This window comes from Thunnus thynnus, chromosome 20 (genome assembly GCF_963924715.1).
Source record: "Thunnus thynnus chromosome 20, fThuThy2.1, whole genome shotgun sequence".
In the NCBI taxonomy this organism is placed as follows: Eukaryota; Metazoa; Chordata; class Actinopteri; order Scombriformes; family Scombridae; genus Thunnus; species Thunnus thynnus.
The window spans coordinates 6,077,186-6,092,063 of record NC_089536.1 but is presented as its reverse complement, the minus strand read 5'-3'; the positions used below and the strand labels follow the sequence as shown (position 1 = coordinate 6,092,063).

The 14,878-nt window shown below is 42.1% G+C and overlaps 1 protein-coding gene across 1 annotated transcript in view; it reads right to left on the bottom strand.

Moving 5' to 3' along the window:
• LOC137171610 (vesicle-fusing ATPase-like) overlaps positions 1 to 14,878 on the bottom strand; it is a 30,843-nt gene that overhangs the window by 2,990 nt on the left and 12,975 nt on the right. Inside the window, exons 9-21 of the mRNA XM_067575632.1 lie at positions 13,942 to 14,141; positions 11,975 to 12,140; positions 11,754 to 11,828; positions 11,200 to 11,387; positions 10,049 to 10,144; positions 8,624 to 8,780; positions 8,297 to 8,430; positions 7,929 to 7,995; positions 7,730 to 7,809; positions 5,739 to 5,873; positions 5,269 to 5,382; positions 878 to 933; positions 575 to 647 (exon numbers count right to left, since the gene is read on the bottom strand). Coding sequence (XP_067431733.1) covers positions 617 to 647; positions 878 to 933; positions 5,269 to 5,382; positions 5,739 to 5,873; positions 7,730 to 7,809; positions 7,929 to 7,995; positions 8,297 to 8,430; positions 8,624 to 8,780; positions 10,049 to 10,144; positions 11,200 to 11,387; positions 11,754 to 11,828; positions 11,975 to 12,140; positions 13,942 to 14,141 — 1,499 coding nt within the window. The 3' untranslated portion in view covers positions 575 to 616. The remainder of the gene's footprint in view (positions 1 to 574; positions 648 to 877; positions 934 to 5,268; positions 5,383 to 5,738; positions 5,874 to 7,729; positions 7,810 to 7,928; positions 7,996 to 8,296; positions 8,431 to 8,623; positions 8,781 to 10,048; positions 10,145 to 11,199; positions 11,388 to 11,753; positions 11,829 to 11,974; positions 12,141 to 13,941; positions 14,142 to 14,878) is intronic.

The window sequence follows — 14,878 nt, the reverse complement described above, 5'->3', positions numbered from 1 at the left end:
TGTAGCTTCATATTTATCTAACAGACACAAGATTTAATTCTCAGCAAGAAAGCACATAAGCATATTTCCCAAAATGTCAAACTATTCCTTTAAGGCAATTTAAAGATTAAACATTGAAATGTAAGATTTGTGACTTTTGGGGGAAAAAAATAACTATAGTTATGTGCAAAAAGCAAAATCAAATGGTGGAATCTAAATCAAAATAAACCTATATTACAGCACTGAAGTGCAAAAAACACCAGAAAATGTGGATTTTGCAGCATCTCTACCATATTTTTTCATAATTCTTTGTAGATGTAGATTAGTTGCACAAGTTTTGATATTGAAGTTTATGAACATATACAGTAAAATACAAGGCTCAGGTCATTTTAATAATGAGGCTCCTGTTCTGTTAACCTCAAACATTTTTTGACCTTGTGCCACCATGCAGGTTAACCTGACCTGATTACTCTCATACATCGTTAATTTGGTGCAAGAAAAGTTACTTTTAGAGTATAAATTACTAAACTTAACTGACAGTTTACAGAGAAAACTGAGTAGAAAATGTGACCTGATGCAGGCCTCGCAGTCTTACCGTTGAAGGATGCCTCTTTTTCACTACGTGGCTCCACTGAGTCTAGATCTTTGCAAACTTATTAGAACCCAGTCTGCAGGAAAAAAGACAAAATATATTAATCACACTTGACACGATGCTAAAATGTAAATGTTTACCGCTTGTGTCGAGGTTTCTTTCCCCTTCTGTGTTACATTAGTAAATGAAGACTGGTAAGTGGATTGAAAACTAGGTGACGGATGTGTGCGTGGGTGCGAGTGTTCAGCGTCACCGAAGACCTGCTCGACGGAGTCGCGTAGTTAGAAACAGGAAAAGAATACTTACGCTCCTTCATCTCTCAGTAGACTCAGGAACTTGCTGACTCTGTGGTCGGGATCCATCTAGAAAAAGACAGACGCGTCGTGTTTTAGTGCTTACATGCGTACAATATCATAACATTGTTTACTTTTGGATCAATTTGACTTCCAATTTAGAAGCGAGGTGTTGAAACAGCGGCAGGTCCTGGAGTTCACGCTTCAGTTTGTACAAACAGGATTTTAGGGAGAGAGGGGGGACAAGGGGGGGGGGGGGGGGGGGGAGAGGAAGTAAAATTAATGGCAGCCTATGCAATAACTTACAGTATGTCTGGAATTGCCTGTAGCCACTGGAGTTAAGACATGAGAGAACCGTTGGAATGAGAGGAAAAAAGATAAAGACTGAAGACGAACTGTGAATGTGTGCGAGTGCGTGGCTGCGCGGCTGTTTGCAGCATGTCTCGGCAAACACAGGTTCATACTTCTTCAGGCTCGGGGATGGTGTGTGTGTGTGTGTGCAAAAGGGTGCAAAAACATGGCTGCATTGGTGCATACCACAGCAATTACACAGCATCCAGCCTCAACAAACAGGCCGTACACGTCGTCAACATACCACAGACACGCAGTCAGGGGGAAGAGAGATTAACACCAGCCGGCAGTCAGATTTAGGTCAATTTCTGCTGCTGATGCTTGCTGTCAGTTTGCTACCTGTTTTAGTAAACAAAACAGTATTTGGAGGCCACTGTGGGATGCAGATTGAAAGTTCTGGTCTCGGGAGCATTAAAGAAGAAGCTGCAGTGAACAAAAGATGCTTCGGATCCTGTGTTTCGTCCCAGTACAGTTAGAACCGACTGTAACTGTCAGGCTCAGGTTCAAATGTCTACGTCTGACTCAAGATCCGACTGAAAAATGCCTTTTGGAAATGAATCATGTTCCGCAAGTTGAGCTTTTAAAGGAGAACTCCAGCAGTGTAGGACTTCGCTTCCATGAGGCTGAAGGATTTAAAACAGATTTAAAAACAGAATTGATCCAGCAAAAACTGACATATCCTGACTTGTTCCTGATATGGATCAAGTTCCAAAATCCAAGATCCTACACCTCCCATAACGCAACTCAACAGTATCTTTTGTTAGACACTCTTCTATCTTTTCAACGCTCATCTATTTTGTGTCTGAGATCACTCTCTGTTTGTTGCATGGTGCTCTATATTTAGCCCGTTTTATGTGGTTGTGAGTGACACATCACCTGCCACGATGATGAAAAACGATGATGAATCATAGATGTCCGATATATAATTTAATGCTCATAATAGAATAAACGACTGAGTGTCTTTTATATGGAAAATGAGAGAACATGGGGAGTGATTTCGGTCACAGCCGCAAACTTTCCGTCTCTGATGACATCACTATGACGTCATACACTCACCGGCCACTTTATTAGGAACACCTGTGTGCTCTGATGCAACAGCTCTGCCATAAATTCTACATTTACGAAGCTTATACATTTTCAGTATTTGTTGACATCTTCAGAAAGGTGATAATTCTACTATATCTTCATTACTGAGGTCATAGTGGGTGATGGTGGTGTACTGGAATTAATTATATTTAAAAGTGTTCCTAATATCTCATGTATGTTAATGGAGTGGACAAAATATTAGGAACACCATTCAATCTCATCTGGAGTTAACAAGAAGATGAGAGACAGGACTTACAGGGGTGTTGAGTCAGTTTCAATGTTTGTGGACAAAAGGTGGGATCCTGTGCGTTTAGGATGCAGATCATCATGTTTAAAGAGTTCTGGCCAGTTGAGAAAGGAGGTAAAGTTGTTAACAAAGTGGATGCAGCTTCCCAGGCAGTAGCCCTTCAACCGTATATGGAGTTGACGAAAGCGGCTGAAAGCCAAAGCAGGGAGGAGGCCGGAGATGACGCGCTGTTTACCAGAGTCCAGCACACCGTCAATGAGGCTGACAGGATCCGCTCTGAGTTTCTTACATTGTTGAAGTTTGATGTTGGTGATTCCAGCATGAATAACAACAGTGGAAGCCAGTCTACCGGTATGTTGCTACGCAGGCGCCTGGGTAGCAAAACGTTTGCGTTTGGGGAACCACCACATGCCAGACCATGGATGTGCCGACCACTAGAGCATTGGGGGGGGGGGGGCTGGGGTGGCCATCAGCAATGACACCCTGTCTGGACTGCCCCAAAGGCTGGGCGAACTCTCTGCATGGCGGCACCACCAGCAACAAGAGTAGAGGAGAGACGGCCATCTGGCGGGTGTCCAACTGAGGAACGTGGACAATCCACCTCGTCCAAGGCTTGGAACTTATTGCTCAGCATCTGGAGCATCTACTGCGGCCTTTGTTGTTCCTGACCAGGACTCACAGCTACAGGAGGCAGGGACTGGAGCATGATCGGGACTTGGGGGGTTTAGCTCCAAGGATCGGCCACACTACATCCTTTAAAGCCAGGAGATCAGCCGTAAGAGTCGGTTGCCACCCATGGTGAAGAGACCTTTTCTGAAGTTCCACCTTCAGCCCTCTTATGTTGTCTTTCAGCTGTGAGTCTGCACGCAGGCATTTCCCACACGCAGCCAAGATTTTAGTTGTTTAGGTTGGTCGGCTAGCTTAGCCACAGGCTAAAGACAAACAAACCTAGCCAAGCTAGTCTGACGTGGGCACTGACGGCAGCTCACTTGCAGAGAGTCCAGGACACACAATAATCCCAATAGTCTCTATAAAAGATGTCTAACTTACTGCAGTTGCTACTCTATTCAAGGTCCATAGGCAACAGGAAATCAGGAGTAATATCCACAGGTAAGTTACTAGAGCAGCTGAAATTCCCACACTGTTCCCAGGGGTACGGTCTCTCCACATACAGACGGTGATACGTAGCCAGCCTTCCTAATCAGGACTCTGGGAGCTGAACAGTCCACATAAGTCACCTCTATGGCCACGTCCTCTCCAAAACAAACAGACCCAGAACTCCATGTTTCTCTGACACTGTTTTGTGAACAGAGGACGTTCAATGTCACCACTATGAACGGCTCTTAAAAAAAATTAAGATCGACGTCCGATGACTAAAATCCTTGATCCAGCTGAAAGATACAGTTAAAAATGACCAAGATCCACAAAGTGTATGGCAAAAACGTGTCCTAAAACTGGATAAAAAGTCAATTCAGAGTTTCTGGCGGGCAAAACAACGCTGACACATCAACACACAGTACATACAACTTGTGTTGAAAAGAAGCCAAGAATCTGCTCTGACTCGGTGGTCTATGTTTTCATTTTTGTTTCCACAGTTGGATGGGTTTAATGTACATGTGTGTTGGCCCTCTGGGATGACCGTTCTTTATGGATTTTGCTCTAAATTGTAGGTACACCAAAACCATGGAAGTGTGTGTGATTGTTCTCCTCTGAATCACAAGATGAGACTGTGACTTGGAAAGCTACGCAGAACATGGTTTCAATACTATGAATGTATTGGATCTCAACTGTTCGGAGGATGGTTTGTGAACTAGAAATGTACTGGATCCTTCTGCTCAACAAATCATCAGCAAAGCCACACTGTTTTTCATTCCAGCTAATAGATGACAGTTTTTTGTGACGGAGACAGATTCTGTTGACTCTTGAGAATGCTGACCAGATGTCAAGGAAGAGGAGGGACAGCCTGCGAGCCTCAGACCGCACTATTATAAAAACATAATACCGAGGCTGAGCCAATTTGAAATTTGTGTTTGAGGATAAAAGGTGTGAAGTGATGCTGAATGGGTAACAATGCAATGATTGTTATTGCCCTTCCACAAATTACCTACACCAAAGTCTGCCTGAAACCACCAGTGCATTGCATTTATCATGTGAACAACCAGTAAAATCTGATGTTAGAGAGAAACAATGTTAAGAGTCTACAGCCATGCTAGCAGCTCTGTGAGGCTATACTAGCTAAATGCTAACACTAGCATGGCAAAATGCCCACCGTGACAATGTTAACATGCTGATGTTTAGCAGGTTTAATGTTAACCATGTTTAACGTTTTAGTTCAGAGTGATAACACACTAATATTTGCTGAGTAATGCTAAACACAAAGAAGTGCAGTTTTACAGAAATTTGACATGACATGAAAAGTCAGCAGATCACCAAAATTATTACCATTCAGCCTGAGGGCGACATGCATGTCAGTGCCAAATTTCATGACAGACCATCTAGTTGTCATAAAATTTCCCTCAAAACCACCAACCACCAAATATCAAAATCATGGTGGCATTAGAGGGAAAGTTAGGGGATCACCAAAGTCATCAGGATTCATCCTCAGGGGACCATGCAGTGACCAAGTTATTTGAGATATTTCAGTATAAATGAAAGTGGTGGACCGACATGACGTTAGCATGGTTAAAAGATGCAAATACAAAAGGAAATATTTCTCCCACCTGCGCCGCCATTTCAATGAGCATGAGTAACTTCTTTATGCCGATCGAAAGACGCTGCCCTTTCACCACTTTAGCTATGCTGGCCCGTTCGTTCTCCTGGAAACTGCCCAGCAGCTGTGGGGAGCAAACAGCAGGGGATTAAACTAGACAAATACAATATTTAAATTGGACAATGCATACAGGAATTACAAATGAAATAAAAATATTACGCTATGTTTGCAGAAACACCTTCCATTACAGCAACTGTGGCACTTAAATAAGGCCAATTATAGGTTCTGGTTTAAACTGGGAGTCATCTTAATGCTTTTGCACAAAAATCTGTGATAAACTGCTTGTAAGTGTCTTATGGCTGAAGATGTATGAGAGACAGAGAGAGAAGATGGCATCTGGTGTATGACAAGGTATATTAAAAGTGTGGCGGTACGCATGTGTAGGTGTATGCAGTGTGCGTCTGTTTTGGTGTGCGTTACCTCCAGGGCATCGACCAGCTGCTCGCCGCTCGAGATGTTGGGAATGTGGATGGTGGTGCTGAAAGCATCTAACATCTCCATTTCCTGGAGGACATCTTTACGACTCGTGGTGCCGATGATAAGCAGTTTACGACCCTGAAAGAGAAGCAGATATGACTTCAGATTTAAAAAGTTTATCATTCATTCATCTTCTTTACCTCTTTTCCTTTTCAGGGTCAGAGGGGTTGGATTCTCTCCCAGTTCGTTGCACACACACACACACACGTGTCCAGCCCACATGGACTCACGACTTACAGTAAACTAGAAATACTGTTGTGGTGAAACATTTGTCATACATGAACTTAACTTCTTACACATTACATGACATGAGTGCAAACAAAGAACAGTATCCCGAGCTCTACAAATAAAACATTACCACAAAAAACACGTTATTTATCAGAAATGAAAGAAATCTTACAACAAAGTGTAGCCTTAAATTATCTTCAGATAATGGAGAGGGTGCTTCATTATGTGGTTTGACCATTTTTACTCAACTATCCATTTGATTATGAACTGGGAAGAGAGACAGTTGCGTAGGGGAACAGAAGAGATAGTGGGGTAGACATAAAGACTCCAAAATCGTAAAATGAGAGATGAACCTGGTACACATTCAAAATTCAATACTTCACTGCCATTTTAATATAGCTGAAAGGAATTTACTTTAATTTACTACTTTAGCTCGCAAGAAAAAAAAAAAAAAATCTTGAAATCTTATGATGTGATATAACCACACTGAACACATCAAATGATCGTCGTCAAACTGTCAAAACTTTGTGCATGAAAACATACGTGTACACCATCTTATGGGGTGTTTATGAGTTTAAGAGGCGAACTGAGCTGAACCTCATAGCTCAGCCTTTTTAAAACAAGGGAGGAAATTAAAATAGATGATTAGCCAAGTGAGAAGAGTCCTGTAAAATCTCATGTTGCTTTCATGTTCCTGTAGACTAGTGGTATAAATTTTAACAGGGTATGCTAACTCATGGCCTGAGGGTTTTTAAGCAGTCCACTTTCTTCATGTTTCCTGTGTTGAGCTGAAGTGTCGTCGTGCCACAGAGTGAGCACAAAGGTGAGGATGCTCTCGGTATAATGTGATACAAAGTAAATCGGAGCTTTTGGGAATATTGATCGTGGATTCTCTGTGCTTATTCGAGTCACAGAGAAAAATAAGGGGAGAGGACGAGAGGAAAGAGAAAGGATGAGGAGAGGAGAGGACAACAGCACAGGAAAACAACAGAAGACAATAGAAGAGAAGACAAACATGAGCGGAGAAGAAAGGAGAGAAGCGAAAGAAATGTCGCTCCAGTAAGCTGACGAGTTGGAGAAGGACCAGGAGAAGACGACGAAGAAGGAGGAGAGGCAGAGGAGTGGCGAGTAGACAGGGGGATTATGGCTGCCGGCTGCCCCCCCATGGCGTGGGGGGTTGTGATGCTGCATGCAGATGAGGTGCCACACAGGCGGCAGTGCTGCCAGGTCCTGGCTCTCTCACAGAGCCCATTCTCCTCCATGTCCCCCTGGCCTCCCCCGGCCCCAGGCACCCCGCTGGGCCCAGCGCTTTACAACCCCAGAGGAGCACTGCAGCCAGGCATTCAACACCAGGCCCCGCGCCACTTCTCATGCACATGCAGCCATATAGTGGGCTATACTCTCATTCACAAACCCATCAACAACAGACACACACACACAAACTACAACTAAAGAAACTATGAGAAATGGGTCTCTACCACCACCATTCACTCAGAGCACAACAGGCCTGGACCAAAAAACACTCCCTAATAACCATACACTCACACACACAGTCGCTCACACATGCCAGTTGCAGCCAAAGACCTCCAACAATTCCTCACAAGACTTTGCGTTGGCATCCATAAGATCTGCTGCCCTCTTTCTGCCACCTGAGGACTAGCAACGCCACAAGAGGGACAACAGAAATAAACAGAGTGTGCGTTTACCTTCGGAGGAGGTTTCTTGAGCAGGACCAGCAAAGCTTGTAGCACCAGGTTGGAGAAACGAGGGCCGATCGGGACAAAGTCTGAACATCAGGCAGAAATGAGACAGATCATATCGAAATGTTAAGAAATAGGAATGAAATTGATAAAATATGATTCAACATGTTTTTAGGTAGCTTGTCTATGTAAACTGAGGTCTTACCCAACAAGCGTTCGATGTCATCCACAACCACACAGCTCAGCTGCGACTTGTAAGCGTCTTCAAATATCTATCAAACAAACAGATCAAAGCAAAAAAACTGTTTTAAATTACATTTTTAAATCATTATTTACTTGTTACGGAGTTACAGATTTAAGAACAGTGTCTGTAAATATATTTTCTACCATATGAACCCCATTAACTTTGCCATCTTACATGCATCAGTGCTGGAGATATAATTTCCACATGTTTACATACTTTTGGCACAAATCCCAATCTCTTCCAGACCTAAAGATGATCAAATCTGTTTTTATATATTTCAAGACTTTCTAGTTAACCTGTAAAAGATGTTTTTTTTAAATGTCGGTTACCTTTTTGATGGCTTGACATTTAGCGATCTCGGAGTGTCCGATCATCTTGTCGGGGGAGCAGATCTTGATAAAGGGGAACTGAGAGTCTTCAGAGATCTTAGCTGCCAGCGCCGTCTTCCCGCTGTTAGGTGGGCCTGACGGAGAAGAACAAACACTAATTAATCGTTTGGAATAACGCTAATTATTTAGCCAAACTGTCAGTTTTCAGTCTATCACAACAGACTGTATTCTAGCGCCTTAATGAGCTTGTTGCACGCCGACCTTCATGCTGACTCTGCATGGCGTTACCTTAGCGTGTGTGTGAGTGGATGTTAGTGTGTGTCCTACCCTCCAGTAGAACAGAGACCAGCGGCGTGCGGTCGCTGTTCTTCGTCTGCTGCACCAGGAGTTCCCCGTCTTCCAGGGCCGCCGACACCGGGTCGCCCCACCTGATTATCCCGTTCATGATGTAGCTGGCGTAATCCTCCTGGTTGGTACCAAACGCCTGGAGGAGAAAGAGGAAGAGAGAGAGAGAGAGATAGAGAGAGTGAGGCTTTGTTTGAGTTTGTGATGCAAAGTGAGAAAGAGAAGATACTGTTTACTGTAAATGTGATGTTTCAATTGCAGGTCAACATGAATGCTTCCTGTAAATCAGTTCAAGGTGCATTACTTTAAAAAAATGCTGTTCTTGAGATAAATCCGGTTTATATGTGAATGTCTTGCTACAGTGATCAGGGGATATATGCATGAAGCCGCTGAGCAGATTCGATTTAGGTCTTCAAATGTGTTTTTTTTTTTTTTTTTAATGGTCCCTGAGACTCTTCAGACACACTAAAGTCTTGGACAAAGCGTAAATGAATTTCCTCCACCTCCCGTTTAAATCTAATTCGCTATACTTTGTCACAAGAACTAGAGAACACAATCAACTGCACTATGAATGACCTTTACAATTTGTTACTGTTTACAGTCCAATGGTTTACATTCCTGAGGTTTTTTGTGCTGCAGGCTGATGAGAGAAAGAAGGAGACCAAAATGTTTTAAACAATCTGAAATACACAACATCGTTATTGAACGGCACCCAATTTAAACAGTGTTGGTTAGTTAAGTTTCTCAGTGTGTGCAATTTAACGGTGCCGGTAAATGATATAATAATAAAACTAAATGGGTGTGCCGGGAAGAAAGGAATGCGAGGGGCTCATACGAAGTCCTTCCCCCCCCCAAAAAAATCTAAGATTCGATCAAGTTCAGTATGATCGTAAATATCAGACAGACGTGACGAAAACAAACAAGACTTCACAAAAGCAGGTAATGGAAACATCACATGAGGAACAGTTTCAGTGCTGTTTCACACGTGAGAAAACAATTACTCTCTTTTAGTCTGATTGCTGCCAAAAAAACCTCTTGTGTACTGGAAGGAACTGGAAACTTTCGTGGTTAAGTTGTGGCATTATGAATAACCAAATGGAGGAAGGTAATTGGTAAAAGAATATAAAATCAGGCCGCCTCTCATTGGCTAGCTCCAGTAGAGAGTCAACACCTTAACAGCAGCTTTATGTGAATTATATTGTCTATTCTTTTATGGGTTTTTTTTTAATGCATGTTGGTATTTTCAAGAGGGGTGCCTTAGGTTGGTGGGAGGGTAGGAGAAAGGTATGTTTGAACTATGTGTATTAAATGTTTAATTTCATGTATTTTCAATCAACTGTATTTGGAAATAGAAACAGTAGGAGGCAGAGAAGGAGATAAAGATGATGATGATGTACAGCAACTTACTGGTTTGATGTCGTTATTCAGCGAGGCCATGAAGTCGTGCCTGCTGACCTGCAGCTTCTCCGCCGTCTCGGTGTTTACCTCGACCGTGTTGCTGGCCTGCAACGTACATAAAACCACACACACACACACACAAAAACATAGTACAAATTAAGAGAGTTAAGTTTTGTTACTGGATGAACTCCGCGCCCCTTGCTAGTGAAATCCATTAGATGATGTATTGCGAATTTCAGATTGCGCAATGTGTCAGAAGACAATGTGAGCTCTCAGAGCAGAAAGGTCAGACGGAGAGAAGGAGGGACGGAAGAATAAGTGCTTACAGGAGTGAAGAGAAACGTCACAGCCATTAGACATGTGTAAGGCCCTTGTCCGTCATATATCATCACCCTCCAATATCTGCTCTGTGTGTGTGTGTGTGTCTGTGTGTGTGTGTGGGTCTGTGGGGGCAGAACACTTAACAGATGAGATCTTCACCTTATCTGTGTGTCCCAATGAGTTGTGTAGATTTGAACCTGCACACCTGACAAAACACTTAAGGGCACACACACACACACACACACACACACACACACACACACACACACACACACACACACACACAGCTGGATTCTGCACACGATCCTTCCTCACTTGTGCTGTTAGTTAAACTGACATTATATACACAGTAGTGCACCGAGCCCAGCAGACGTGTGGCCTACAACTTAAACCTGGCAACATATGACTCTCTTCATATCAGTGCTTTTGAAAAACACCTTTGTAAAAGTATCAAAAAAAGTTCCCAGAGGCAGTTAATTCAATGTAAATTTAAGGAAGAATGATACAATTTGACTTATAAGAAAAAAAAATAGCAAAATAACAACTTACAATGAGTCAATTATTCAACAACAGTTGTAATAATTGATAAATTGTGAATTATGTGAACATTTATTATCATCACATTAACTTATTTCAGATTCTCAAATGTGTGGATTGGCCGTTTTTCTCTTTTTATATCATTGTAAATCGAATATCTTTACATTTTGAACTGCTGGTTGTGATGGATCCACTTTAGACATTTTGCAGGACTGATTATTAACTGATAATTAACTCCTCTCATCTCCAGTATCTAAATACACACTATAATAATAAACTAAAAACAACCTGAGGACTCTGACCTTGATATGTCTGTTCATGGCGGTGGACTGGGCGGCCCTGACCAGACCCTCCAGCTCGGCACCGCTGTAGTTCTTAGTCTCCACTGCCAGCTCCTGAATGTCCACGTCGTTGGCCAGCAGTTTGTACTGACGCATCTGTGCCGTGTGGATGTTGAGGATCTGAATACGGCCTTTTTCATCCGGTAACCCTGAAAGTAGAAATGGAAAAAAATAAACGACCTAAAGCTTCAGCAAAGTTATTGTTTGTTTTTTTTAATGTGTTTCATTCAAACATATTGTCATCCAGAAAAGCTGTGTTGGACAGTTGAAGTCTGTTTATTCTACACTGCACACATTTCTGTTGGACTAGAGAGGAGAACTTTACACGTGTCCTCTCTCTGTCCAGATTAGATTTTCGCCCCTTTGATACACTTGACCAACTCATGTAAAGTGAAGAAGATAACATTAACATTTACTTTTTTTGAAGCATTTTTTGACAGTTTTAATCCCCATTCCCACCCACTTAGATAAACTGTTAGTGTGAAGCCTTATCTGTTGCCTCCTTCACTTCTTACCAATCTCCATCTTCACCTCCAGTCTTCCCGGCCTCAACAAGGCCTCATCTATCAGGTCAGGCCTGTTGGTCATACCTGAGGGAGGGATAGATGATGGACAGATAGTGGAAAGAAGAGGAAAAGGATGAATGAGAGAGATGAGATAGAGTGCAGATGTTCAGGCCTGTGGAGTTTTTCTAAGTTTGGTTGGCTCTCGCTAGTGAATGTTTATGTGTTTGCACCTATGACCAGGATGTTGTTGAGCTGCTCCACGCCGTCGATCTTGGACAGCAGCTGGTTGACTACGGTGTCGTGGACTCCTGTGCTGCCCGCCATGCTTCCACGCTGCTTACAGATCGCGTCGATCTCATCGAATATGATGATGTGGAGACCGCTGTTGGCACCAAGCTGATCAGCAGAGAGAGGAGGGGAGAAAATTAATGACAGCAATTATTAATGAGTATACTGTATATGTGTGCTGTCTACTGTATCTTTTCTTTTTAAAATTTCTTTAGATTTATTATGTTATTATGTCTGACTGCCATTGACAGTAAAATGTGTTTCCCACACTCATTCAGGCATCAAATTAAAGGACTTTTTGATGCTTTACATGTTCTTATCAGGTCAAATTGAATGTTTTAGGGTAAGGAAGGCCAAAAGACAGAAACACTGCTTCCTTTTTTCTCAGAATAAATAATTAAATTTCATATTTGTACCCTTACATGACATTTTTAGAAGATTAGTTTACCAGCTACAGTATCCTGATCTGTTGTGTGTTACTAAACCAGATTATTTAGTGTACAACACGCCATGTTTTTCATTGCCTTATGACAGCATGAAACCATGATAAAATCCTTAATTTGATGAAACTAAAAATTACTCCTGTATCCACAAAAAATGTTTTCACTTTCAAAAACCTTCAAAAAATACCAGGTTTGTTTGCAGGTTGGTGGGAACCCCGATGAAACTGGGAGAAGTAGTTATCGTATATATACAAGACAGAGAAACTAAACAGGAAGTGGAGGGAAATATACCCAACAGTGTAATTGGAACCATGTTCTGGTTTTTCCCCAACAGAAACTTATTTACCTTTTGAATCCTTCTACAATGACTTGGTTTGATCCCTGGGTTATGAAATGTTTTCTGTACAACAAATGTAACGTCAGTTTTATATTACAGTACATGCTCAAGTAGAATATGGTGAGTATAAAGAATAAGGAGAGGTAGTGTAGTGCAGCACACTGAAAGGGATAAACGGATCCCACCAGAGGAACTGTAACTACTAAAAGCAGTAGCTCATATCAATATGTAGCGTCCTCTCAGACTCAAAGCAATTTAAAGTAATACATAAACAGAGACATGAACACAGCAGAATGATTACGACACCGCTGACGCTTTCTTGAAAATCATTATTGACCCTCCACAGAGAGACAGATGGAGAAAAAAAAAAGTGAGAGAGCAGCAGGGTGGGGGGTTATCCCTTCATCTACAGACCTGTCAGTCTCAGACGTAGCATTTAAAGCAGGTGTGGAGCTGTCCTTATTACACACTGGATATGTGTGTGTGTGTGTGTGTGTGTGTGTGTGTGTGTGTGTGTGTGTGTGTGTGTGAAGGGAGATCTCATACAAGGTCAAAGAGAGCCCAGCCCCTCATTAGGTGGTGAAGAGTGAGGCTCCATGCTAGTGTCTCACCATCCAAAAACAACCATCGCTGCTGGGGTTTCAATGCATAACTGCCCACCCCCCTCTACACACACACACACACACACACACACACACACAACCACACACACACAGAAACACATCATATCCTTACCAAAGTTATTACAGCTATGTCTGGCTAAAGGGCAGATCTTTCCACTCCTGGAGAAATTAGTTCTTTTCTGTTTAGATAGATGAAATGCTTATCTGTGTTTCATGTGGATAAGTGGAGAATACAGATCCTCGTTGAGAGCGAAGTTGGTGATTTATGACGTGCAGATAATAAGCTCAGCAAAACTGTTGCACATCTGAGTACCGTATCTGGACGATGTAAATAAAACAGGCTTGTTTATTAAAACCAGTTTTGTGTGTGTGTGTGGGGTTTTTAATTTTTGGCTGTGGTGGTTTTGGTATTTTTATTATCGTCAAGTGTTTGCAATATCTTGGCTTAGAAAACAGGAGAAACACCCTTGTCTGAGTACGTGTGTTATGTGTCCCTCTCCCCTCACCCTCTTCTGTTCGTCCTCTGCCTCTGCAAACAGCTTCCTGATGTTGGCCTCAGACTCTCCGACATACTTGTTGAGAATCTCGGGGCCGTTGACAATCTTTGGCTCCCGGGCCTTGAGCATCTTGCCAATCTGTCGTGCCATCAGGGTTTTACCGCAGCCTGGGGGTCCGTACAGCAGGATTCCCTTCACATGCTTGCAGCCTGGAGACACACACACACACACACACACACACACGCAGAACCAGAGAGAAAACACTGAAGCTGACGAGAAACTCACATATACAGAAAAAGCTTCTACTAATCATCTTCAGCTCATAACTTGGTTTGGTAGAGACTGAATAGAGGATTTTGTTTCAAAAATGTTATTTAAGTAGCAGGACTCAAGTGTTCCCAGCTTACATTTAAGCCACTAAATGATCCCTTTTCCTTAATTTATTGGTTTAATATTGGCAATAGTTATGTAATTATGAGTACGACGTGGCACAGTGGTGACCCATGCAGTTAAATCAGCTGAGCTTTAACTCAGGATTCTGTTGCTTTGACTAAGTATATGTATTCATGATAAAAATGTATTCTTGTAAATGTTAGCATGCCCGTCTTTGTGTGATGTTAATCTGATGAAGTTATGTTTGTGGTGATAATAGACAGTTATTGCTCGAGGAGCTTTCAGTGTCCAGACTTTATTGTTTTGACTGGGAATTTTTATTGCAAAATGTGGCGACAGAAGACGAAGAATAAATATAATCTACACTAGAACTGCAACGTTTAGTCCTTTAATCGTCACTTGATCGACAGAAAATGAATCAGCAACTATTTGGATACTTGAGCAAGTATTTTTATTAATTTCTTCAGCAAATATGGCAAAAACTTGCTTCTCAAATTGATGATTTAATACTTTTCTTTGTCATTCATTATGTTAGACTGAATATCTTTGCATT